The sequence below is a fragment of the Syngnathus scovelli genome, chromosome 6, assembly GCF_024217435.2.
Source record: "Syngnathus scovelli strain Florida chromosome 6, RoL_Ssco_1.2, whole genome shotgun sequence".
NCBI classification, from domain to species: domain Eukaryota; kingdom Metazoa; phylum Chordata; class Actinopteri; order Syngnathiformes; family Syngnathidae; genus Syngnathus; species Syngnathus scovelli.
The window spans coordinates 16,813,033-16,839,423 of NC_090852.1; the positions used below are offsets into that span (position 1 = coordinate 16,813,033).

Consider the following 26,391-nt stretch of genomic DNA (forward strand, 5'->3'; position numbering starts at 1 on the left):
GCAGCGGGAGCCTTTAAAAAGATCGCTTGTGTTGAGTCATTTGTCGTGACAGTGAAAGAGGATGAGAAGAGCCGCGTCCTCATAATGCATCAGGAGCCCGCAGCTAGCTAGCGCCGGCATGCGTGCCAGCATTGTAGCAAACTTATTACAAAATTCATTTTCAAAGAGAAGGAGTTTAACCTACTTTGGAGAAGGGCTAAATTTTTCTTTCACCTAACATGATGGAGAGGGTCTGTCCTCGAGGCTGTACGGGGGGGGTGGGGGGGGTACACAGCCCAAGATGCATTAGCAGTAGTCCTCCTTGCAACATTCATAAAGTGCTCCACCTGACAGACGGCCATGCAATCATTTCTGACAGGATGGAGCATTTTGGCTTTTTTTTCCTCTTCGACACAAAGCTCAGTAAAATCTGGCAAAAGGTCAAATACCGTGTTCACTAGAAACGATGATAAAAATTGTTTTGGGGTGCTGCTGACAGATATTTTTCAATTTCCCTCAAAGAAAAATAAAAAAATCTGGTGGAACCTGTTGGTGAGGAGATAGAGTATCGCAAAACGGTTATAGCAAACTCCTTGACGCTAATAATTGCCTCTGTTAGTATTAGCCTTAAGCTAGCCAACTAAACGCTAATGTCTGTTTGCAACACACGTGTAATTCAGTTTTCGGTTTAATTTGACATTAAACTTCAACTAAGAGTGACAATAAAACACCTGATACCTCTTTTTTTTTTTAACAAAAAAAGAGTATTTTTAAATTCTATCTGACACCGTCACCACGCAGCACATCTCAAGTTTGTGCTTAACAACGCAACAACAACAACAAAAATTATTCGGACAGCTTGAATTTTGAAAAACGCACCATTGAAAACGAAACATTTATTTTTTTAATTTCACATCTAATACACTAATGACTTGACTTGGTTATCTGTTTTAAAAATCAAATGTGGTCCACGTGTCGAATAAAGTATCCCTAATAATTTAACTCCCTTATTTATCAGCATGTGTTAACAATATTATAGATCAATCTCACACATTTTGATCATTCTCTGACACTCATAATAAGCGTTACCAACAGATTTCTACATCCTGCAAGAATCTATCATTCAAAATCACTGCACAGGACGCGCCCATGGGTACCACACCTGCAGTCCAGTCATGAACCACTGCCTCACACAATCCCCTCATGGAGACACACTGTGCATCATTTGCATTGCAGTTAGTGACCCTACATGTTAATGCGACCCAATCAGAGGTAGGCGACTTTAAAGCAAGGTGTGTTGTGTGCATAGTAACACACGTCACTACTCGGGTGCAGGCAAGGATGTGCGTGCATCATCAGCACCACTGTGCAAGTGGAACAGAACCCCCTCCAATGCACGTCCGTCCGACCACAGCACCAAAAAAAAAAAAAAAAAAAAACACAATTTGATGTGCACCTAGCATTCTGCATTGCGGTGCGTGTGAGCTCCATGCCACTGACATGTAAACAAGACTCAATCCGTCACCACTATATTTACCAGCAGCCGCCGAGCTGTCAACATTCCCTGGAAATCCAAAATGTGCACACGCCAGCCAAGCCTTACCTTACCTTGCGCGGAGGGCGAGCCTCGTGCGTGGGGGTCCGTGTCGTCCCGGACAACGACGCTCACATCTGCTCCAGTACCGCGACGCCGGCCGCTCGGGAAGGAGCTGAGGAGGAAACTGACGCGAAGAGAAGGGGAGAGTGAGAGACCCGCGCGGTCCGGTCCCCAGTGGGTTGGGAGGAAGGTGCAGTGTTCGCCCTCGCCGCTAGAGGGAGCCAAACGTGTGGTCATGAACGAGCGGAAATGTAAAAAAAATCTATAATTTTAATAATATAATTTGCGATATAAATGGTTCAAGATACAAATGTCATAAGGAAAACAAAGTCATTACCACTGTGTCATATATACCAAAATGCAACACTCCTATTTTTAATGGACTGAAGACCTTTTCTATGTAATCAAAAGGCCAATTTCGTTCAAACATTGTTTATCAGAGAATAGAAAAGACTAGAAGCACTTAGTTTAAATGTCCATGTAAGTCCAAGAACGCTGCTAGCAGTTTCCAAGGAGATGCTTTCTTGTTTCCTCACCATTTTTTTTTCCGGCTCACCTGTGTGTCATCTTGGATCTCTTCCTCACTTCCTGTTTGCGCTTTTTTTCACTTCCGTCATTACTTCAACCATTTAATTAATTTTGTAGTCTTTTTTTTTATTATTCACAAGTATTTCAAAGAGTATTTTCTGAAAAAAGGGAAAAAAACTGTAAAAAAAAAAACTAAACTAAAAGTCTACACATTCTTTTAGTTTTGAGTTCATTGTTTCCAAAATCAAGGCAAATGAGCTACTGAATACTTGATCCAATGAAGATACGATCTGTTAATTTACAAGGATTAAATGACTTGAAATTAGCACATTACTGCATGGAGTGAGTGTACCCAACAGCAACATTTATTTGTTGAAAGGCTTTTCCTGCCTGTTTCCAGCGGGCCCACATGAAAAGGGCACATCTCGTGATGCCAAGGCCGTGACCATGTGTCAGTCCAAATCCACAATCCCGCCGGGATTACATTTAAATCTTGGATGTAAACAGCGCAGCGCAAATAATACTCTGATGTTGTGACAGCACCCCCATCAATAATGCAGTGATCTGTGAGGGAGAGTGGCCTTGAATTAATCAAAGGACTTGAGCCCACTTGGATGCAAGAGGGGGGAACTGAATAAATTCTTCATAAAATGATAAATACTAAAATAATCCAGAACTATGCTATGATATGGCACCAAACAGGAGGCTTTACTCTTTTCTTTTTTAACTTTATAGTTTTTTCCCGTTCATCGATTCTCATTTCAAACTTTTTGGAGGAGGATATTGTAATTTACAATAACAAATTGCTGAGTAAATACAATTTTCCACTCCGAGAGAGATGTAGTTGCAGTCTGCCCAAGCAAAGAGTGACTTGGTGACATAAGAATATCAATTTTGCGCTCAACTTATTCCAAACACAATGTGTGTTCAACTCTCGGACAAACACGACTTCTCTTACCAAGCAAATAGAGACGAACGAGGCCTCGCCGGTGTACGACATTGTTACCAGGAGGTTGAATAAGAGGAAGAGCAAACACGCTGCTGTCTGGAAGGAAGAATGGGAGGCTGTCATCTTGCCGAGGAGAAGGAGGAGGAGGAGGTTGGCAGTGATAAATGAGGATTTAGCCTCAATGATCTTGCGTAGGGGCTCATGCAAAAGTACCCCCCCCCCTTCATCCTCACCCCCTTTCACCCTTCAACTATATACACATGGGACTCAATGGGGGCGCTTGGGGGATAGAAATCAGGGTGTGGAAAGGATTATAACGAAGCAAGTCATGTGACTGGGGGAGGTGATATGGATGTGACTATTGTGCACCAAAGGACGTTTGGGTTTGAAGATGGAACAATGAAAGACCGACTTGTTTGCCTTGAAGAACAGAAGACTTGAGATCGGAATGGAAATGTGGCACAGTCCCCATTGCATGGTTTTGGAGACATGGCCCACATTAAAGTGTGCATATTCTGCATCGTCAAATTGAAATAATGTCCTGTTTTTGACAAAGGGATGGAAATGACAACTCATCGATGAATTGACAAAATAATCGAAACATTAAAATAAGCCCTAGAATCGTGTTAAAAATAATAACTATCATTAACTACATCCTGCTTCACTAAGTCTAAAACCTCAATGGGCTAATGTTCAGAGGTTTCAGGTCAAACCTGATTGCAGGTGGAGCTAAAAGCTCCCGCACATGCCGTTCAATCATGGAGGCCGGAAGATAATGGACGCCGAGGCAGACGGGCGGACGACGCAAAATGAAATCCGCCGGGAATTGGATAAGTGGTGGGAGCAGGGGTGGGGGTGGGTTGAAGGACTGAAGGATGGGGGCAATCAGAAAAGAGGGCAGCTGCTTGTCTACATCAGCGTCAGTGCATGGCTGTCACTAGGGGGCGCTCAAGTATTAACACCAACAAGTCACAATTGGAGGAACCTGATTGTTTATTCATTCAATAGAGCTCCCGTATGAAGATTCATACTTTAACTAAAACAAAAAGAAATTACATACAAACAACTGAAGTTTTGTGTTAGTACAAATTTGTTTCTTAAATACAAAAAAACAAGCTGAAATATTGTTGAAAACATTTTTTTTGGCAGTGTAGAAATGTCACCCGGACAAGCAATATCTGGAAAAAAAATAATTAAATCAGGCGTATATGATTCGTCTCTGTCCAGTTTGTTACAGAATAACATTGAGTATGTACACAATGCACAGCAAAAAAAATGATTACTGTATATTTATATTTATATATATATATATTCTCTACATTTAATACAGTCCTATGAACATTAGAAATCATGCACGGCGCCTCCCTCGCAAGCCCTGTACAATCCATTTGAAGGGTATATTTACATATTTCAACAAAATATTCTACAAGTCATACCATACCATAATAATAAAAAAAAACAAAGTCAAACTTGATGCAAGTTAAGAAAAAAGAAACCTTGATCCCATATAAAGGCTCTCAAGAAGCGTCGTTAGTACAAGTCAACACATTATTATCATTGTAAAAAAATGGATAAAAGATGTGGATGCTGCAGGATATTTTCATTTTTAATGTGGTCGTTGCGTCGACAACTCAATCAAGCAATTAAAAAAGTGTGCTGCTTATCCTGAAAAAAATCTGTGCCATATTTTCTCCCTTAGACCCGCCCCTCAATGACAAAATAAAACTCGTAAAAGCGAAAATCTAATTACATTGGCAGAAACAACTCAACCCTGCTGAGGAAAATCTGTAACCGAGTTAAAATATTATTTTCCATATTGGGTTTGTTTGATTTCCCAAAAATGTATCCCAAAATCCCCAAATTTCAATCAATTGAAATTGGACTTCATCAGCTCATGCAACAAGGCTTAGTTAAGACAGCACTAGCTTGATGTCCCAGCATGTTTTGTCATAAATGTAAAACGGCCCTTAGCATGAAGTAAAGGCACTAGCACACCAATTAGCAAAGGTCAAATTAAGGCGCAAATTAGGGCAGGGGTGTGCATGGTTTTGGATGGGGACATGCCATGCCACGATTCATGATGCAACACTAGCATGCCTGTGATGCTCTCGCTTAATACGGGGAAAAAATCGTGGGTCACCATTATATTTATCACCATATTTGTATCCACTGTTAGGTGGCAACCTGCTTCCTGGTTTATGGAAGATGACAGATGGACACTACCACTATGATTTTGGTGGGGTACTGTTCCATCCCTGAGCACCACAAAGTATTTTCGCTAACTGAATGAAAAGTAGCGAGCTAACAAACGAACCCCAAAACTCTTCCCTTGTGCCTTTTGCACACCATGGAGGTAGCAAAAATGTGTACAAAGTTTTGTATGCTGGCTAGCATTTAGCTAGCTAAACAGTTGCAATGCTAAAATCATTACAGTTTTCTGGAAAATTGTGTTATGTTTTGCTACGTTTAGCTAGTTTGTGTGCTAACGAATCTGATAGCTAGCTAGCTAGCTAGCAATTTTGCAACTTACAAACAGAAAAAACAAAACTGTTGGTAGAAATGGTAGCCACTTCCAAAAGGAGAGACTGGAAACCAAACCATACTGGTGAACATGTCTATTTAGTCCAAAGAGGGGATGTTAATGGTAAAGGCCTTCGGTTATCGCTTTCCCAAAAGCGTCTCAGTGAAGGTTACGCAATGCCGCATACATGTCCTTTTTTGTTGGATGGTGAGGCTACACGAAGGAGTTCAAGGAGTTCATGGCATTAATCGGGGACGGCGCCTCAGAGCTTTCGAGGCCCTCGGCGCCGGTGGTGGTGTCCCGGCTGGCGCTCTTTCCGCTATACTGGCCGATAAACGAGCCGTCCTCGTTGAACTGGCCGTCGCCTCCTTCCCCGTAGTCTACTAAACTGTCATCACTGTCGTCCCGCTTAACAGTCCCGCTCGATGGTGTGCGGCTCCCTTTTAATGGTTTATGGTCCTCATTGTCACTGAAGGAGAGAATGACATGCAAGGCGTTAGAGGTGATGATGATGATGTGCCGGATGCAACTTTTTTTTTTTTTGAGACGGAGCGAACAGCTAAAGGTGTGTGTCTGGAACTGAGGTCACATGATTCACGGGGATGACTGAGATTAGTTAGATAATTTCAATTTACTCAAATTTACTTATCTCTAAATCAAGAGATATAATATTGTATGAGAGATCGATAGATTAACGGTAAATTAATCACCGGTGTAAGATTTCGCAACAATTTCGAATTTGTTTAGCTCCAAGTCTGAAAAAAAAAAATCTGTGTGATTCGTTGGTTTCCATCAAGCAACAGGGGAATAGAAGTCAAGCAATGTCACACTGGTTGGATTCCCCTTGAAACCAAATTTCGACATGAGGTGGTCACATGTGTTGTGTTGCAGCGTCACAGACACATAAAAACGCTGTGATTGCAAATTAAAAAATGACGTCAAAAGAAATGCAACCAATCCAGAAGCAAGCATGATTGTCTTCAACATAACGTAAATTCTCCTTCATGTGCATGAGTTGAACGTCGATGACACACAAGCATAAAGCCGTCATGATGCTGAAAGGTTTGTTCAATTTCGACACGGCATGGGCAAAAGTATTGGGTCTTCTCTACTTGATTGATGTTGAATTTTGTTATGCTAGCAAAAGTAGACTTGACTGAGCTGTAAGAGGCAAGAGGCGTGTGTTTGGGGCCCCAATAAACTTTTATGTCTCCAGTCAGACCTGGCGTTCCCCACAGCTCTATCTCTGGGCCCCTTCTTTTCATTATCTAATTAAGTGCTTAGGTCACAGCTTTTGCAAATATCAATGTTGGCTGTTATGAGAATGTCAAGGAACTATTTTTTTCTGCTAAACCACAAAAATTTAATAAAATGCACATCAATACAATTGCCCAAACAGCTTAAGTATGTCACGTCCAAATTCCAGACTGACTCAGTGTGTTCAGACACCACAAAGGCTTTATGACTTTGCAAATATTCAACTTGATGACTGACAAGCCTGCGATGCGATTTCAAGCGAGCAATTTTTTCTTTTTTTTCTTCTTCTCTCCACAGTGACACCCACCCTCTCACAAACACACATGTAAGACATCACCCTTACCTCTTTTTATGAGGGATTCCCCCTACACGTATTCGCGTGTAAATTGTATGATATAGGAAGCAAAGAGGTCTCGCATGTGACTTATTGAGAAACTAACAAGCAAATATGGAATTGGAAAAAAATTGGCTTACTTATGACCCCCCGAAAAAAATAAAATTCCGTTGCTACCGCTCCCCTAAATAACAGAATCCTTACAACATGCATTATTCGACCAACAATCCATTTCAACACATTATAAGCTAATGCATATTTTTAATATCCTCATAAATGTATATCATCTCACAACATGCATCCCACATATATATAACTAAATATTTTCCTGTACATATAGATATGCATGTTAATATCAATTCTATAACTCACATTTGGATATACATACAAAAAAAATATAAAGTACTTTAAGAAAAAAATACTTGTTTGGACCCCATCATATTTGTACACGTTACATCATAAAAAACATGAAAACACAAAAGACAATATAGAGAAATGTTGCAAGTAAAGTGCTTGGTTCTGTGCGCAACCTCGTTCAGGATGCTAACAGGCATAGCTTAACGGTGAGCTTTGATCGCTGTCTTAAGTAGCTTATTATTCATATTCTGCTGCAAATGAATTAATTGAATGGAAGAAACAGACCCCCCTTTCATCCTGAGAACCTGAAGAGTCTTATCGAGCAAAGAGTCCAAAAAATGTGCCATCCACGGACGTCCCGCCCCAAAAACTAAAAGTGCTTTTTGGCTAATGGAGGGGCGGGGCATTTCCTGTTCATCATTGTCAGTTATAAGTGGTAAAAAAAAGAGCTCCAGCCCGGTTAGAAAGTCGCTGGGTTTAAACGGGCTACTGAGTCTTGATCGTGTTCTCTCACCTGTATTCCCCAAAAGTGCAGTCTTCGTCTTTCATGGGCTGGAACTCCGGGTCTGTGTGAGCGTCCTCCTTCTCTTTGACTACGCCCGAAACAGGAAAAGAAATTAGCCACTAAAATAGGTGTTTTGCCGCTGTTGTTATGGCAACGATATTGTCTGTCCACATGTGCTGCTGCAGCGTTTGTGTTCTATGAGGTCACAAATACAAAAATGGACGAAGTTATTTTATGCAGACAGGGGATGCTAGCTTACCTGGATATTTTCCTCCTTTGTTCCTCTGGATGAAGCAAATGATGAGGAGGATGAGGATCAGGAGGGCGATGGCACACATGAGGCCGATGAACCAACCCTGCGTGGCGATGTCCACCTGTCTGCTCGCCACAGCTGACAAGCAAAGGAAGGAAGACGCTTTCACCTCATCGGCTTTGCAATGGCGACACGGAGGAACGTTGTTCTATCTACTTGCTCAGCGGTGGGTCGTGATTGGTTAACTTGCTAACCACTTTCATGACGGAAGGGTTAGCAACATCCAGTGTTGGGTGAAAATGAAACGACGGGAGTGTGTGTGTGTGTGGGGGGGGGACATTTTGAATTTATAACTTACCCAACATTGATCATATCAAATATTAGATGGAAGATGCACTGATTTATTGTAATCACAAGAACACAAAAACAACACAAACATCCACACACTCACAAGTTCACTAAGGATGACCTTTCGATATTAATGCAAGCCACGTAGCGTACGACTATATTAGCGCTACAACAAAACGACAACTCCCAATAACACAACATGCCTGCTTGAAACCGCAACCATACAATGTACCGCTAAAAAAAAAAAAAATGGTGGGCCCAGGAACGCGCCTCACCTGGCACCGTCACCGTGAGCTCCTTGGAGCGATGGGGCTCTTGGTCGGCGTGACCTTGGGCCACCAAGCGCACCCTATAGGAGAGGCCCTCCTTCAGGCCCTTGAGCATAAAGTTCTGAGAGCCGTTCACCGGCTCTTTGCGCCACTCGTCTTCGCCTTCACCTGCAGGGGAGGGGGGGAGGACGGCGAACAACACTTGGAGATGTCATGTGACTGGCGGACTCCATCGTGACTATTTTCTACTCCATGAGCCACTTTATTAAGGTTATAAAATGAATTGCTTACTGTTCTCCACTATGTATTCTAAATAAATGTTTCTGTCCGGGCCCCAGTACTCCCAACTGATCAGGGTGCCGTCCTCTCCCCTGGAGGAGTTAACGCTGCCAAAAGGACTGGCCGCCGGCGCTGAACACACAAGAGAGAACATCTGTTGGCAGGCGTGAAGGTGCTAAGGTGCTAGCGGGGGTGAAAGCGCTCCAGGCAACCGGAGGATGGAATTGAAGGCACAAACACGTGATGATGCGTGGGCAACATCGAGGACGGGATGATCCAAAAAAAAAAAAAAGGAGGCGGGGCTAACAAATAAGATTTTCCATGCCGGGGAACTTGTCATATACGGTGGAACTTCCATTGGAACCAACAAAATATCGAACCCGAGGGAAGAACAACTTTGCTGAAACAATAATGGAATATCCACCTTAGGCAGGATTGAGGAACTGCTGCTTCCCCAAAAAAAAAAAGTTCAACTTTGGAGGTTCCACTGTACCATTTTAACATCTTTGGGTATGAGTGGAATATTTCTTTGCAATGCCAAACGATATGACATGTGCAAGGTAGGGGAGGGGGCGGATGCGCATGCCCGTATTCCATGCATCACTATATATACCACTGCTTCCCACGTCTTTGTCGAGATGAGTCATGAGAGCTCAGATAAGATGGAGAAATAACAACAAGTCACAATCGATGTAGATGTACGCACACTTGCAAACACACCAACACGTACACAAAACATACACAACCCGTTGGCAGGGGTGGTGCTATGCAACTGGATCGAGCAGTGCATCATGCCGTTTGCTCGAATAACAATTGCGGAAAGAATCGACACAACGTGACGATGACACAACGATTTGAAAACACACAATATGACTGCAATTTTTAAAAGCTGTGTAATGGTAGCTTTAAAATGAATATGACAGCAAATAACAGTTTTGTATTGTTTTGTCCATATGTTTAATTTAAATATTCAATTTTTTTATGTTGAATAAAATAATTAAATATGAGTTTTTCCACCATATTCTAATTCAGTAAGGTGCGACTGTACCATTTAATAATCTTTATTATTGTCATTCACTGATTGGCTAATCTTTATTATTGTCATTCACTGATTGGCTGAGGGATGTCACATGATTTTTTTTTAAGCCTATTGTGGGCTTGTATGATTTTTTTTAAATTTAGACTTTTTAAAATAAATTATATCAATGACTGAATTAAGAACATCAATTTGGGATACATTTTATGCTTACCTTCATCCACGATGGTGATGGCCTCTTGCGTAATGACTGGGCCGGGCCCCTCGCGCGTTTTGGCATTCAAATAAAACTTGTAGCGCGTGCTGTACTTGAGGTTGGGCAAAGTGACCGAGGTCTCATTGGCGGCCAGGGCCAGCTCCTCCTTTGGGCCCAGCTCATTGGAGTTATTGACTACGAGATGGCGGGATGATTGGGAAGGTAAGTTGAATAAAGGAAGAGGAGGATGGAGGTGGGATTCAAGTGTCAATGATGGAAAAAAGTGTTTTGGAGCAAAGAGGGTTCAGGTACAAGAGGCGGGAATGACAAAAGGTGATTTGTTAATTGGTGTGATTGAGTCCTATTCAACGGTGACGCTATTCGTTGGTTCATCCTCTTTATCGTTTGTGACGGTGCAAGACTACATGAAGTTTAGGATCTCTTTGTATGGCAGCGACGAGAATACTCGTCATTGACATTAATGACGCAGTATTCTCGTCAACGATATTCTGTAGTCCTTAAAGAATGAGTAAAAAAGAGAGAAGCTCACCCGGATGATATTTGAGGGTGTAACCTGTCAGGAGTCCATTCCGGTCCCGAGGAGGGTTCCACTCAAGGCTTAAAGAGTCCAAATTGGAGTTGGTGACCGTCAAGGACGTCGGCGCTCCGGGAACTGTGGAAATAAATTAGAGGCACGCAATTGTGACTCTGAAACGATTCATAGGACAAAAAGTTCTTGACTGACGATTCAAAATTTGTTCTTAACATCAATTCGAATAGAGATGGTAAGAATTCCTCCTCTCACCTCCCTCGGGGGTCTCAAACTGCTGGTTGTGACTCGGGGGACCTTCTCCTTTGCCGTTATAGGCCCTGACGTTAAATGAATACACACTGAAGGGGTGCAGGCCGGGCAGCTTTCCTTTGCTGTGGTTGCCGCTGAAGGTCAAGATCTGCTTCTCCGCGTGATGGGGGTTGTGTTTGTGCAGACTGCGCTCTCGCCAATAATACACCTGCGAAAAAAAGTGGGATCATCAGTCTTGTGCTTCTGGCGATTCGCCGGCTCATTATGCTGTACCTTGTAGCCTTTGAGGTATCCGCGGATTAGTTTTGGAGGCACGGGATCCCAGTGGATTTCCGCCAGGGTGCTGTTTAGCACGTACGCTTGCACGGATGCTGGAGCGGCAATCGGAACTGTCGCGATGAAACAAACGTACGATATTGGTGCTTTTTTTAGGGATGAGGAAAGTTCAAAATAAAAATCATATAATTGATGCGCCTCGAAAATGGGGTTGTAATTGCGTATAGATGCCACAAGATGGTGCCAAAACATGTCAAATCAATGCCATTTTTGTCGAACATATATAAACCGTGTTACATTAGCAATTATTTAGTAATTTTAGTAAATTATTAAATACAAATCCATCAAATGAAACTCATTAACAACATTAGCTAGCATGCTAGCCAAAATAACTGATGGAAAAATGTGCAGTAACACTTTAGCGAGAACACAACCCTTGTGCTGAACAAAGTTTCGGTGTAAATATTCATTTGAGCAGACACACTTTGCGAAGGTGAGAAGAGCGGTCGGACTTACGATCCTCTCCAGAAAGGCCTAAGGCAACGGCGGGCTCAGGCGCTGCGCCGAAGTCATTCACGGCTTGAACTTTGAGCTCATACGGAACAAACGTGGGCGTTCCGGACACGACAAACTTGGACTTGTTGGCTACGGTTGCCGTGATCCAGTCGGTTTCCATCATCTTTTGTCTCCACATCACTCTGTAATGGAGCCCTGGCCCGTTGGCCTGGAGGCCTGACAGCGGCTACGGGAAAAAAATAAAATAAAATCATCAGTATTTTTTTTTAAATAATATAATATAATAAAAAACATTTTCTTTGTTTTATGTATGTGGCAAGAAACAGCTTGAAGCAGGCACACTTGACCTCTTTTTGAATAAATGTCCATTTTTTGTCAAGTCAAAGGTACTTCATTAAAAAAAAAAAAAAAAATACCTTCCATGAGATGACAAGATTGTCATGTTCAGTCCCAAATCCATGCACATCTGTTGGATTCTCATCTGGAGCTTTTAGGAGAGAATAAAAATAGAAGTTACACTCAGTAGCAAAGAAGATTTCACTCTGGGTTTCCAGTACCTGAGGGGTCGGTTTTATACATCTTGGAGGGGAAACTGGGGTCGCTGGTACCCAAGGAATTGACAGCAACGACTCTGAAGGTGTAATGAACGTAGGGGGACAGCTTCAGGTGAGCTGTGGTCTTGCTCCCGGGAACCTCGGTAAGGTTGTGCCAGTGTCCTCTGCGGTGGTGGAGAGAGTCTTCATACTGGATCAAAAATTCTGGGGAAATGAACATTTGATCAAATTTGTTTGAGCTTGGCTTAACACCGATTTAGATTTTCGGACTTTCCGAACATTCAGCGTTAGATTCGCACGTACTCTCGATAGGACTGTTGTGGTCGTCGCCGGGAATCCAGGTGAGTTGAACACTTCTCTTTTTGTGGTCCGTCAGCTCAAGGTCGCTCGGTGGTTCCGGCCGCTCTGACGGAAGACACGGCACGCAACATGTGAGTCGACGCCAAAGATGGCCGCCGTCGGTTCCGTGTCACGAAAAGACACAAAAAGACGTGCTCGTGCAAGCGGAGCCTCATGCTTACTTAGCGATCATGCTAACTAGCTGCCTTCATACAGAACAATGAAAATAAAAGTGGAATATAAATCATCAAATGGCATCAGCTTCACTTGACAGAAAAATAAATTAAAATGATCCCGAAACAAAAAATGGAGCACATCTGAAAAGCCACGTGCGCTTCAGGTGTTACCGTTGACAACAGACGGTGTCGGTGTGGCTTCTGTCGGGTCGGCGTGGGAGACGGAATATTAAATTAAAGTCAATATTCATTTTAAGATTGCAAACCATCTGTCGAGTAAATCCAATAAAAATAAACCTCGAACATATCTCAACGTACCGACAACGGTGAGCTCGGCGCTGGCCGAATCGTGGTCCAGCGTTGTGTTCATGATGCACGTGTACACGCCGGCGTCGCTTTCCATCACGTCGGCGATGGTTAGGCTGTCGGCGTCCACCACAAATCTGCTTGAAGAAAATCATTAAAAAAATATTTTCGGATTAACTCTTTAATAAAAGATGACAAAAAGCATTTATTTTTTACCTCTCGTCATCGGGGAGCTCCCCGTCATCCTTGAGCCACGTCATGGCGGGCACGAGCGAGGGGTCGTGCTTCACTTTGCACTCGAACACAACCGACTTGCCACGCTGCACCATTCGGTACTCGGGCTGCTTCAGGATCCGGGTGGGTTCTGATAAGAGAGGACAGCCGGTACTTTAGTCTCAAAGCGTAATGAGGGGGTCCAACTTCTGCTTACCTTTGACCTCCAGGTACACATGATTCTCGTAGATACCGAGAGAATTGCGGGCCACGCAGGTGTACTTTCCGCTATTCCTCGGCTGAGCCATACGGATCTCCAAAGTGCCGTTGTCGTGCTCCTCGTAAGTCTCGGCGTCTAGCGCGCCCGAACGACTGTCCTTGAACCTGAGACGGAGGTAGGAACTCCATTGGTACTTTTTTCCTGGAACATTAGTTCAAGGCTCATTAACCCACCAGGTAATTTTGGGGATGGGCGAGCCGAAGGAAGTGCACTCCAGCAGGGCTCTCTTATTCATGATGACCTGGTAGACCGCGTTGGCCGGCGTCAGCACTCTGGGCGGCTCGGCTGGAAAACGAAGCGAGTTAATAGCGATGCCGCTAATCAATGTGAATGGATCTGCATCTGGCTCATTTTGTTATCGGAAGCTTCTGCTCGCAGACCTCTCTGAATTTATCGCCCCACATATCTTGGCAGAGCAGTTCCACCAGAACTTCAATCTTGATGAGCCTGTCTGGCCTCACCACCCCGCAGGGCTCTATCCTCTGCCCACTGCTTTTTATACCCAATCTAATCAAGTTGCTTCTAAATTGCTCCATGGGGATGAAGATAGTTTCTTGAATCTGGACTTACACAAGACGTTAACGAAGGCGTTGGCCAGGAGGTAGCCGTGTTGGTTGGAGACGTTGCACTGGTACACGGCACTGGATCCCATCTGGACGTCGGTGAATATGATGGTGTCGTCCTCCACTTTTCTGCTGGGGTCCTTCGGGGCGTCTATTCGTGGGGGATATGTTAATTATTTAGACCACAAACAAGATGTTTGACTTTGTGGTTCTCCACTCACTCTCTATGGGAACGGCATTCATGGCCCATTGGATGTTGGGCTTGGGTGTGCCACTGGCTCTGCACATGACCACCCCGTTCTCTCCCGGGGCCAGGACGAGATTTCTGGGAGCGCCGCTGATCCAGTATGGAGCGGCTGAAAAACAAAGGAAGATTTAATCATGGCACACACTGCATGGGTCATAAGGTGGGTCAAACCTTTGACGGTGATCCGAATGGTGTGGTGGACTGAGCCCAACTGGTTCCTTGCGGTGCACCGGTAGTCGCCCGCGTCGGCTTCCGACACGTTGACGATACGCAAGACTTTCCGGTGATGCAGGAATGAGATGCGTGCGTCCGGGAGTTCGCCGCTCATTTTGGCCCAGGAGATTTCGGGAGTGGGACTTACATTTGAAAAAAAGGAAGGAATAAAGTTTGGAAAATACATTATTTGTTTGTGTGCGAAGAGTTGTTTCATTTTTATTTTTTATTTTATTTTTTAATGAATTAATTTTTTTAAATAATTGTATTATTTTTTTATTTAATTTTAATAGCCTCTTAATTAGTTAATATGTATTATTTAAACACACAAAATAAAAAACATTTGCTTTAATAACATTTTGTATGAATAGAACATACTAGCTAATTTCAACAGGACAAGCAATTGGATGTGTTAAGTATGCTAAAATCCGTAAACCTTTTGACAAAATCAAACTCTTAAATGGTAACAAAAAAATGCATAATGTGAAGTATGACTGATACGTACAGTCCTTCTGCAAAGCACTCCATCTCCAGCACCTGACCACGTAGCACCATTTTGGAGCTGGTTGCTTCCAACGGGAGGAGGAACGTGGGCTTCCGCTCATCCGCCGGCTCTTCTGCAGTCACACCCACACAGAAGTTATCATCACTCTGGGGCTAGGCCATATGTCACAGGCATCCACAATAAGCCAGCGCATTACACACACACACCTCTAGTTTGACTTTACAACCCAGTATTTGCATTTTTCAGGAAAATTTACGGCTAATGATTTGCCCCCTGGGGGGGGTCATAACGGCCACTGCAATGCATGGACGCAAATGAGATAAACACTTTCCGACAATAAAAGCGTCATCTGCAGGTGCTGCTGGCAATAATGCCAGCGATTTCATCCAACAGCTTGCGTGCCAAAGGGCAAATGAGAAAGAAAGCAAAGGTCCTGTATAACAAGATACGAGGAGGAGGAGGCAGTCGGAATTGTTAATTGAGCGAGAAATTAGACGTTTCTTCTTCTTGATGTGGCTAATGTTCTACAGATGTTATCACGGGGCTCATTCAAGAAATGCAGGTCTCTGATTGGATGGTGGGGGGGGGAGTGGGAGTCGGATCAACTGGAGTGAAGGGTTACAGGGGTGCGACGGGTATCTAATACTAGAGTAGTGAGGAGAAGGCTTGAGTTTAAGGATTGTCGGGTTAGTGGCTGGGAAAGTCTGGATCCCATACGGTAGAGTGAAAGCTCCAAAGTCAAATGCCCCACGTTAAGAAATTCTAAACTTAATTCAAAAATAAATCTTAAATTTAATTTGCCTTGGACATGTTATTTCTCAGACAGGAGTGTATTGTATGGAAAAATAACACAAAAGAAAGCCTTTAGGGGCGTGGCTAAAAGTAATTTACCCTGTGTGTGAGTGTCTATGTGTGAGTGGTGGCCAACAGCAGCTCGCCGAGTGTTCTCATTTTGTATTTGTGTGTTAAGGGTATTAAAGTGCCTTAATTGTTTCTTTTTTTTTTCACTTCTCTTGATAGAATTGAGAATTGATTTTAGGTCAAATTTAGCTCATAGCAAAAACAGGAACTCAAAAAATTCAATTGAGACGAATTGCGTTCAACTTTGGAGGTCCCACTGCAGGAGAAGTACCGGGAGAAAGGCAGGGGCGTGGTTCTTTTCCGTAACTCACCACTAAACAAATCAGTGTCATTGTAAAAAGCTTCCATTGTGTCATTGATCGCGTCCACTGAAACACAACAAAACAAGCATTCAAACAAGCCAGCACATGAACATGCTTTGGAATTTAAAAAAAAAATAAAAAAATTAAAATGCCATGGAGCAGATGAGGAACCATCATGGCGAACAGCATTGACAAAATGACATTTCAGTCCGAGTGCCGGCCTCCGGATGGATGAAGTCGGAGATGATGCGACTTACGGTTGAGGACCTTGACGGTGATGGGCTGCTTCTGCTGGATGGTCTGCGTGTGCGGGAAGCGGGCGTAGCAGATGTAGTCGTTCCTGGAATCCTCGCGCAGCACGTTGGAGAAGTAAAGGTCTCCGTTCAAAGATTGCGACACCCTGTTGCTTTGGGGCAACCTCTGGAAGTCTGATGCGAGAAGCAAAATAAATTTCATTCAAACATTCAATTGATATGAAGCTCGTTTGTCATGTGACGTCCGCGTGTGAATTTTTACTGTTGTCCATCCAGAAAACAATTGGGGGAGGGAAGCCGGCGGGCGGTCGGCATGGCAACACCAGTGACACGCCCTCCTGAATGACGATCGGCTTGATCTTCTCTTTGGACCACAAAGGCGACCCTGGATTGGTTTAAGACAAAAAAAAAAAAATTGTGTGAAGTATGAATGAGGAGTATTTGGATAAAAGGGGTGATATGGCGAAGTGAGAGACTTACTGGGCTGCCGCACCACGATGTTGTTGGAGACGGCCGTCCCGTGTTTGTTCCTAGCCGTGCACTGGTAGGCGCCTTCATAATGTTCCGCCCGCTCCTTGCTGATGTCCACCACCAGCGTCCCTGAGTGGGCCCTCATGTGCACGTTGGGGTGCTGATCCAGGTCAAAGTGGGTCCCGTTTCTCGTCCAGGAGAAACTGAGAAGCCAATTTAGCTTGTAAAAAATTATTTTGGGAAATATATGTGCACACTTTTCTTACCTGGGATGAGGCTTCCCTTTGGCCTCACAATGGATGACAATGTTCTCCCGCGGGTCGATGATGTAATCCTTGGGGGACTGTTGAGTAATGGTCGGGGGCTGCGGCACTGAAAGCGACCAGAGAGACAGAGCCGAGGTTCAACTTTGACCTGCCAGCGTTTAACCACGCTGACACAGGCAATATAAGTAAAACAAAGCATAAATAAAATAAATAATAAATCAAATAAAGCATGCAGAATATAATTCGTCGGAGTGCTGAGCACGACTTCAAGTATGGAAGCTCATGTCATGCCAACTGAAATAGAATCCAAAGCAAGCATGCTGCCACGGCAAATCACACAAAAATTTCAAATCACAAATAAAAAATAAAATCACACCAAAAAAAAAAAAAAATGCTTCAAATTGCGGCAAATCCTTAAAGCACAATAAAACAGCTCCCCCTTGTGGACGTCGGGCTGGCTCGGGACTTACATCTTTCCAGAACTGTCCCCAAAAGAATCAGCAAAAGTCACAATGAAGAGAACCATATATTAGTATGGGAATATTTGATTGTAGCAAATAACAATTCTATCAAATAAATTTGGAATTTTTACCATATTTGTTGTGTTTGTTCTTAAGTTTTTAAACCAAGTAGCTGAGTATGTCGGTTCCAATGATACCGATACTAAGCACCGATACCACTAGTACTTTTGATACATAAATATTTCTAAAAAATATATATATAATAGGTAATTTTAGAGAAATATTTCCTTTCAAGTGCATTTAATTTTTCTTTTTATTTCTTTGCAAATCTGATAATGACACCGATACTAAGCACCGATACCACAAGTACTTTTGATACATAAATATTTCAAAAAATATACATTTTAGAGATATATTTCCTTTCAAATGCGTTTAATTTTTCTTTTTATTTCTTGTGTTTTATTCCATGGCCTTACGATCGAGCGGAACCTCCAGCGCTGCGGCGAGATGTCCCAGCAACACCGCCACCACCAACGGGAGCAGCGGCAAGTCTGTCTCGCCCATCCTCCTCCTCTCCATCATCAGCGTGCGCCGCCAAGGTCCACCACCAAAGAGCCCCGCCTCTCCCCGCTCGGTCACGCGGCCGACGGGACACGTGTGCGCTGACTCACACTGCAAGGACGGAAAGACAAAAAAGGGAGGACATTAGAGGGGGAGAATGAGAGAGCGAGCGAGAGACTCATCGTTGCAACAGTGGACACAGATCAATGGTTATGCATTGCTGATAATGGAACATTCCGGCAGGGTGCCAGCGTGAGCCTTCACACACAAGCCATATTGATCTCACACACACACACACACAAATGACCTTAACATTTCGAGCCCAGTTGCAGACGTTGAATAAAAAACCTGGCATTCATTAAGGGCTATCGGAATATACTTGACTTGTTGGGAAATGCTAACGATGATAGCCATAACAAGCAGCGATGATTTAAAAATCGATATCATCGGTATAATTTCTTCTTTACATAGCTTGCAAACTGAAATTGGGAGTCCGCCTTTTGCTTTTATCTCGTTTTAAAAGCCGCTGGCACGGAACGGAAAAGTCGTCACCAGGGCAGATATTTTTCTAATCGCAACGGCGCACATTGAACTTTGCGCTCCGCTCCGAGAAGAAATCAAAATCGGCCCGTTGGACACGACGCAGCAGTTGCAGGGGGGGAAGGGGCGGATTTTTTTTTTTTTGTTTGGGACCGGAGGTCTTGACAGCCAAACAACTTGGCCCCCGCCCGGAACCTCCTTTGGGGGACTTACTTGTTTGTCAGCGCTGCCCTTGGGCCGTGATGGAGGAGAACAAGTCTGCACCCCCCCTGGCTTTCTTCACACACACTCTCCCGGGAGAGCGTGTGTGTGTAAGGCCGAGGGCCTGAGCCAATCACACGATCGTGTAGAATCACAAAGCTGAAAGGTTACACCAAGTCTGATTTCACCACAAATGAAAGTGGAGCAGCTAAAGATGAATAAAATAAACAGCAATGAGGAATTGATCCGGTTTGGTATCAATACTTTGCTACTAGCTTGTCACTTAATTGACTTTGAGATGTGCTAAGCGCTACGCTCGGTTTTGGTTTGGTGTCGACTCTCTTCGTTGACTTTTCAGGCATGTCCTCACAGAAAACGAGGCGCTAACTGCTCTTGTTAGCTCGTCCACTATAAAGGAGAAATCAGCCATGCACTTTAAAATAGCCACCGATAGTGCTTGCATTGCGAGAAAAAAAAAAAAAAAAAGCCTAATTAGGAATAAAAGTGTTAATTATAAATGCGGAGGTGAAGCCTTGCATGGTGATTCTTATCTGGAAAGCTTCCAGGGCAGATTCATTTCACAATTTAATGAGCTGAGGAGGCGCCGCTCTAGCCGCTTGCCGTACTTAGATAGATGTGTGTGTGTGTGTGTGCACATGTGTGTGTGCTATAATTATCCCCGTGAGCTGTGATGATACAGGCCGTGGCCCAACCCCTCACATCCCCGTACCCAGCAGGATCTCAGAGAAACACGAAAGATGAGAAAACAAGCGCTCCCAACTTGAGAACAATGAGATATATGAATTATGTACACACTTTGCCGTGTTTAAATCCAAGCTGCATGCTAACAACGATAGACGGGAACTTTTCACATCGTCGTGGGAAAAAAGTTCAAATTCCACAGATGGCGGAAAAGCAAAAAAAGTCAATAATGCTAACAACTTCGTTTACAGTGTTCCGCCAAAAGATGTCAGACTGCTGATAACATCAGGGAGGACTTTTCTGCACTGACAGGCCAATTTTTTTTATTCCCTCACCACCAAAGTGAAAGATGAATCAAATGTGCTGCTGATTCATATCAGATCGGCACGTCATTCACAACTTGCACAGCGCGCCGTTTTTCTTACTACGCGGCTGCTCTTTTATTAAATTCGGTGGATTTTTGGACAAAAAATTGTGTTGTGTATATATATATATACACAACACAATTTTTTGTCCAAAAATCCACCGAATATGTATATATATATATATATATATATATATATATATATATATATATATATATATATATATATATAATAAAATAAAATAAATATTTTTGGACAAAAAAATTGTGTTGTGTATATATATATATTATATATATATATATATAATAAAAATAAAAATAGATATATATAATAAATAAAATAAAAAAATAAAAATAAATATATAATATATTATCTTTCCGTCCCTGCAATATTATATAATATATAATAAAAATAAATATATATATATATATATATAATAAATAAAAATAAAATTATATATACACACATATATATATATATATATATATATATATATATATATACTATTTTTTTTTTCTTTTCAGTTTTGAAATGAATCATGTCACCTCTTCCGAGCCCCTCATCGGTGCCACAATGGCAACCCCGCAGTGCGCCTACGCCGCAATCTTCTCATTAGCTTTGATAATTGCGGACCGGTATGCAAATAATTGCCATGTTTACCATATGAATCAGGCAACCCGTCGCCGGGGCCACCACCTTTCATCAGCACTGTATAGTAGCAAAAGATGGAGTGGGCGCTTGAATTCATCTCATCTGTTAGTGAGGAGATTCAAAAAGTCAGTGACTGTTGCAAAAGCGGACTTATGTCAGACAGAGCGGACGGAGGAAGGGAACTGGAACGCAGGGCAACAAGTTCAGCTTTGATTTTGTCAGAACATGGAAATTGTGCCGCTATTCCAAAAGGTCTTCATGGATGCTTGGTGGAACCGATTTTCGACATATGGTACACTTATATTTAATGAATGTGAATTTGTGTACTAGCATTTAAAACGTCATATAGTTTAAAAAGCGTATTAGGGGGAACCTAAATGAGAAAAAGATGAACTATAGATTAAAGGGTTATTTCCTGGCATTGCTTAGTTTCTTCATTCAATGCTAGTGTGCACCAACTTGTGTGTGTCCAGCAATTAGCTTGCACTTGAGAGTCGTTGGTATTCACAAAGCTTGTCGCCTGTGTGTGCCAAAAACACTCGGGGATTCGCTTTGCCTTCCCTGGCACCCCGGACAATAATTGCAACGGCGACTTTCTGGAGGCGGCGGATGCTCTTTAGCATGCACAGTGAAACGACATCCGTTGGCAAATTCCCGCCTGTTAAAGCAAAGTGGAACTGAACGGCGTTTCACTTCCATCTTATCGCATCCGAACCTTTGAACACTTGAAGTACTCGCAAGATTGGCGGCTGTATGAAAGCCCACTCGTATCATCTCCTGACCGAAAAGCTTCTCGAGGCATTAAAGTCACTTATGTGGCAAAGTGTCACCGAAGCACTTGGGCAGGAGATCATAGCGCTAATAAATGAAATGACCTGAGACGGTTAAAAAGAAAAAAAAAAAAAGGTTTCATTGGATCTGGAATGGGAACTGCAAAGCATAACTTTTTTTAATAGCTATAATTATGCATCAGTACTTTATTTTTCCTTTGAAGAAGTCCGGGATAGACGACAGATATTCCGGATTGGTTGATTGTGCTTGGTCTCAAAGCACCCAGACATCAAACGACGCATTTTAGCATTGGGGATGGGAAAGAAAAAAAAAAGTAATCAACATAAAACCAATTTGCTGCAAGGAGACGAGCGAATCCTCCGAGGCGGGAAACGGAGGGGCTAGCCGTGCGTGCGAAGGCAGAATCATCGACTAATAGCGTAAAAAAACACTTCCTCTGTTTTTTCTCAGAGCCTCACGGTTCTAGTAAATAACTGAAAACTCGTAGCAGACAGTGGGGTCACGTCTGTGCCATTGATTTGAGCAACGAAAAAATCAATTAGCATTAGCATCAGCTAGTCCCGCAAAGACCATGCTAACAACGTCTGAATTTGTAGCATGTCTAGTTTCAAATCAATTCATCTGTTGAAATGTGAATTAGTTGTAGCAGACAGTGGGGTCACGTCTGTTCCATTGATCTGAGCAATGGGAAAAAAAAAAATCAATTAGCATTAGCATTAGCTAGTCCCGCAAAGACCATGCTAACTATGTCTGAATTTGTAGCTAGTTTCAAATCAATTCACCTGTTGAAATTAGCTAGCAATGACTCTCTCGTAACTTTTAGACATCCAAATTATGCCGGTAAATACAAATATAACACAAGAGGACGATATTAACCCTCGACTCAGCTTGTCAAGATGCTAATAAAGTCAAGGCAAAGCCTCAGGTCTGGAAAAAAAAAAGAAAATACACAAGAGGCCCAAACTTATTTGTCATCTCCTTGGTAACCTTGACTTGAAACTGTACTTAAAGGCTCCCAACTTCATTTGCGCTCAACAAAAGAGGTGTGATTACATGACTCAGTCCCGACCGGAAGGCTTAGTCAACAAGTGGAGGCTCCCCAAGACGAGGCCAATATGTTGCGTTTACTCCGAGCTTAGCGGCGGAAGGGACCCAGTCAATAAAAAGTCGAGAGACGCTAACAACCGGGATGTTTTTGTTGCAAATGAGCTCCCGCGGGGGGGGTTCCGTGTCCGTCCGGCTCCAGTCGGAGTTAACAATTAATGCGATGCGGTGTGCTTCGAGCAAACACAACAGGGTGTTTCCAGCAAACGCCGGACTCGGCGGCCAATTTGAATAGTGCTGATACGAGTAGAATGCGGACGGCGACGGGTCATTTGCAGCTCACCGCCGCTTTGTGTGTGGTGAAAAATCTGCAGACAGCATCAGATATGGTGAACATGCTGGAACAATCGTTTTCAGCCAGCCTGTTAGAGGCATCGTGTAATTTGGCCGCTGGGAAAGTAAGCGAGCCGGTGAGGAAAATACCGGGGAGGTGGAATGAGTTATACTGACATGGAAAAGGGAACACAAAACAATCGTGCACACAAACAAAACTGAGACGATAAAACATACAGAAAGGAAAACAAATATTCGATAATATACAAAAAAATACAGCACGTTTTCCAAAATGTTGGTAAAAAGGAAATAACATTGTAAAATATATTACAAGATTTAAAATAAAATATTCTTAAAAAATTACAAAAATACAAATACAATTGAAAAAAATAAAAATGACTACAAAAATATACATCAGACTAAAAAGAGAAATATTAGATACTCAAATAATACAAAAAAACAAATATTCAATAATATACAAATAAATACAGCACATTTTCCAAAATGTTGGTAAAAAGGAAATAACATTCTATAATATATTACAAGATTTAAAAAGAAATATTCTTAAAAAATTACAAAAATACAAATACAATTGATAAAAATAAAAATGACTACAAAAATATACATCAGACTAAAAAGAGAAATATTAGATACTCAAATAATACAAAAAAACAAATATTCAATAATATACAAATAAATACAGCACATTTTCCAAAATGTTGGTAAAAAGGAAATAACATTCTATAATATATTACAAGATTTAAAAAGAAATATTCTTAAAAAATTACAAAAATACAAATACAATTGATAAAAATAAAAATGACTACAAAAATATACATCAGACTAAAAAGAGAAATATTAGATACTCAAATAATACCAAAAAAATTGCCAAAAATAATGAATAGACAACTAATTAAAACAAATATATTCAGCAAAAAAATACTCAAAATAATTCTAGCTTATATAGAAAATACAAATATTGGGTGAGAACACAATATTAGAGGAACACAATTTGAAGTGTTCAATTTGGCCAGTGGGAAACCAAGCGAGAGGGTGAGAAAATCCCGGGCAGGTGGAGTGAGATCTTGTGTTATTGAGCGCTCCGTTCTCAGAGGGCTCACACAATGGACCTCCTTCCACTCCACCTGTGCTTCTGAAAGGTCAGCACAGAGGAGGGCCCTCGCAGCCCTCCCAGCCCGCCTCCACTCCACAATCAACCCCAGAGCCAGCAAACTCAATCAAAGAGCGCTCTCCAAAGCCCGCCATTGTCTCCCAAAGCCATGGCTGCTCTTACATGTAACACGGGAAGAGGAGATGCTCATTACTGGCCATCCACTTTGTCTCTTTTTGTGCGGCTGACAGGAATAATCCAACCGGGGACAATGAAAGCTCCGTTATGTAAAAGGAGAGTAAAGTACGAACATGGGAAAAAGGGGGACTCATTTGCAGGAGTGAGGCGTTGGAGAGGTGACAGGGAGCCGTCACCTGGAGAGTCTTTAATGACATCTGCCCCCTCACCCCCCCCTCCTAATATGTAGCAGTTCTTGACTGATGGGCACACCACAGAACAATGTGCGTGAATGTCGCCGCAATCCATTATCACATAAAGAAAGCACTATATTGTCAACGCCCTACCAGCCGCCCCCTCACAGCCCCCCCCCCCCTTCCACGCCAATCCTCAAGCCGACCCCATTGAGATGCGGCAGGTGAATACAAATCATTTCCCCTCGGCTGCCTTCCAAAAGGAGCGCACTGTCCAATCTCAGACAACGGTGCTTTCAAAAGTGTGAGAAAAATCAAATCTTGCTTTCGGTAAAAAATGGAGGACGATAACCACAGTTGGAAAAATACAACATAGATGAAATGGATTAGGTCACTTGGAAAAGATCCAAATGATTGATTCATGTGTTTGGTTTTACTTTGTATGGACTCGGTTCATACACAAAACAATCGATCCAAATCGATATAACTGTTACGGTTAGGGTTAGGGTTAGGGTTAGGGTGCTTTTTGTCCTACTCCTCAAAACTGTCAATATGACCTGACGGTAAAATGATCTGTAACTCAATTATCCCTTTCTGACCTCTTCTTGGACTTCAAACTAGATTCTCAAGAAACCACCACACCAGAGGAAAAGCAACCAAAACACCCCATGACTAATACCGGCTTGTTTACTGGGCTAACGCTAAATTAGCATTGCCACAAGTAATTCCCAGGTGTTCAAAATCCAAACAAAACTAGCTGCTGACTTTAGATCAATTCAAAAACAGATTTTGGATATGCTTGGACTACAAATGAAATCCTCAGATAGCTGTCCTCATGTTGGCGCATCCTCCATTGCTTCCCATCAAGAGGAACCAACACTAATGAATGTAATGAAATGCAAACAGCACCTCTTAACAGCTTCTGTTTCTAAATAGAATCGAATTATTTGTCATGCAGATGGTAAACAAGCGCAATTGTCACTCTAGACGTAAACACGTACGGCGTCCCTCAAAGCCGTCACTCAGCATAAAAAAAACCGATCCGCTTGTGAATGCGCCGAGCCCGGCGGATGCAAACATCCTTTCAGGCGATTCTGAAAGAGCTCTGATTGCGTTTGCCTGAACTATAGTCGCTTCATTTGACAACTCGTGTTTTCATATGCAAAACGGAACAAATAACCGCAACAATCCATCAAGGATGCAGAGTAAACATCTGAGACGGTTTTACAATTGCAAAGCAGGTCAAGGAATTCTTATGTTAACCCCAGCAGAACCTTGTCAGGTTCGAACAGAGTCAGAACTAGCTCAAAATCAACATGAAAAGAGGCAGTCCTTGTTCCTGTTCCTGCTGTAGCATAACCGGACAAGGTGAGACCTTCCTCAAGGGAAGGACAACAACCCCCCCGGTTTCCAGTGCCCAAATCTGACAAGTACAGATGAGTGTGATAACAGCCATCAGTCCTGGACTGATGGAACCACCTCGGTCGGACAGATCTGCATCACATGACAAATGACGACATGCTTTTCATGGTCATCCTTAAGTGTTCTGCCGATTTATTTTCTTGACTTCAATTCTCATTTGTCTGCGACTAGTTCAAGGTGTGTATTGGAGGAAAACCAGACTACCAAGTACTAAATGTTTGCCCTGGAGGATCTGGATTCATCTGGAAGAGTCGAGGTATGGACAAAAGGAAAGCTATGGATTCG

At 42.6% G+C, this 26,391-nt stretch overlaps 2 protein-coding genes across 14 annotated transcripts in view; both read right to left on the reverse strand.

Moving 5' to 3' along the window:
* The window catches only part of cntn1a (contactin 1a), a 30,610-nt gene extending 28,851 nt beyond the window's left edge, over positions 1–1,759 (reverse strand). The window contains exon 1 of one of the 2 annotated variants that reach the window (XM_049723526.2): positions 1,588–1,759. The gene's annotated coding sequence lies outside the window, so the exon portion shown is untranslated. Of the gene's footprint in view, positions 1–1,582 lie in introns of both variants that reach the window. The other variant, XM_049723527.2, reaches the window with a different exon arrangement.
* Positions 1,760–4,028: 2,269 nt separating this feature from the next.
* The window catches only part of LOC125970842 (neuronal cell adhesion molecule), a 43,298-nt gene continuing 20,935 nt past the window's right edge, over positions 4,029–26,391 (reverse strand). Inside the window, exons 3-30 of one of the 12 annotated variants that reach the window (XM_049723513.1) lie at positions 18,490–18,685; positions 17,553–17,658; positions 17,296–17,489; positions 17,078–17,200; positions 16,819–16,989; positions 16,571–16,627; positions 15,399–15,510; positions 14,852–15,036; positions 14,655–14,789; positions 14,441–14,584; positions 14,044–14,155; positions 13,808–13,974; positions 13,594–13,741; positions 13,390–13,514; positions 13,243–13,272; positions 12,860–12,961; positions 12,560–12,760; positions 12,419–12,489; positions 12,003–12,228; positions 11,484–11,599; positions 11,214–11,418; positions 10,959–11,081; positions 10,427–10,603; positions 9,189–9,308; positions 8,904–9,065; positions 8,287–8,418; positions 8,037–8,115; positions 4,029–6,043 (exon numbers count right to left, since the gene is read on the reverse strand). In XM_049723513.1, the coding sequence (XP_049579470.1) occupies positions 5,788–6,043; positions 8,037–8,115; positions 8,287–8,418; positions 8,904–9,065; positions 9,189–9,308; positions 10,427–10,603; positions 10,959–11,081; positions 11,214–11,418; positions 11,484–11,599; positions 12,003–12,228; positions 12,419–12,489; positions 12,560–12,760; positions 12,860–12,961; positions 13,243–13,272; positions 13,390–13,514; positions 13,594–13,741; positions 13,808–13,974; positions 14,044–14,155; positions 14,441–14,584; positions 14,655–14,789; positions 14,852–15,036; positions 15,399–15,510; positions 16,571–16,627; positions 16,819–16,989; positions 17,078–17,200; positions 17,296–17,489; positions 17,553–17,658; positions 18,490–18,595 (3,885 nt within the window). In that variant the 5' untranslated portion in view covers positions 18,596–18,685 and the 3' untranslated portion in view covers positions 4,029–5,787. Of the gene's footprint in view, positions 6,044–8,036; positions 8,116–8,286; positions 8,419–8,903; positions 9,066–9,188; positions 9,309–10,426; positions 10,604–10,958; positions 11,082–11,213; positions 11,419–11,483; positions 11,600–12,002; positions 12,229–12,418; positions 12,490–12,559; positions 12,761–12,859; positions 12,962–13,242; positions 13,273–13,389; positions 13,518–13,593; positions 13,742–13,807; positions 13,975–14,043; positions 14,156–14,440; positions 14,585–14,654; positions 14,790–14,851; positions 15,037–15,398; positions 15,511–16,570; positions 16,628–16,818; positions 16,990–17,077; positions 17,201–17,295; positions 17,490–17,552; positions 17,659–18,489; positions 18,686–26,391 lie in introns of all 12 variants that reach the window. The other 11 variants (XM_049723512.1, XM_049723517.1, XM_049723516.1 and 8 more) reach the window with 11 other exon arrangements.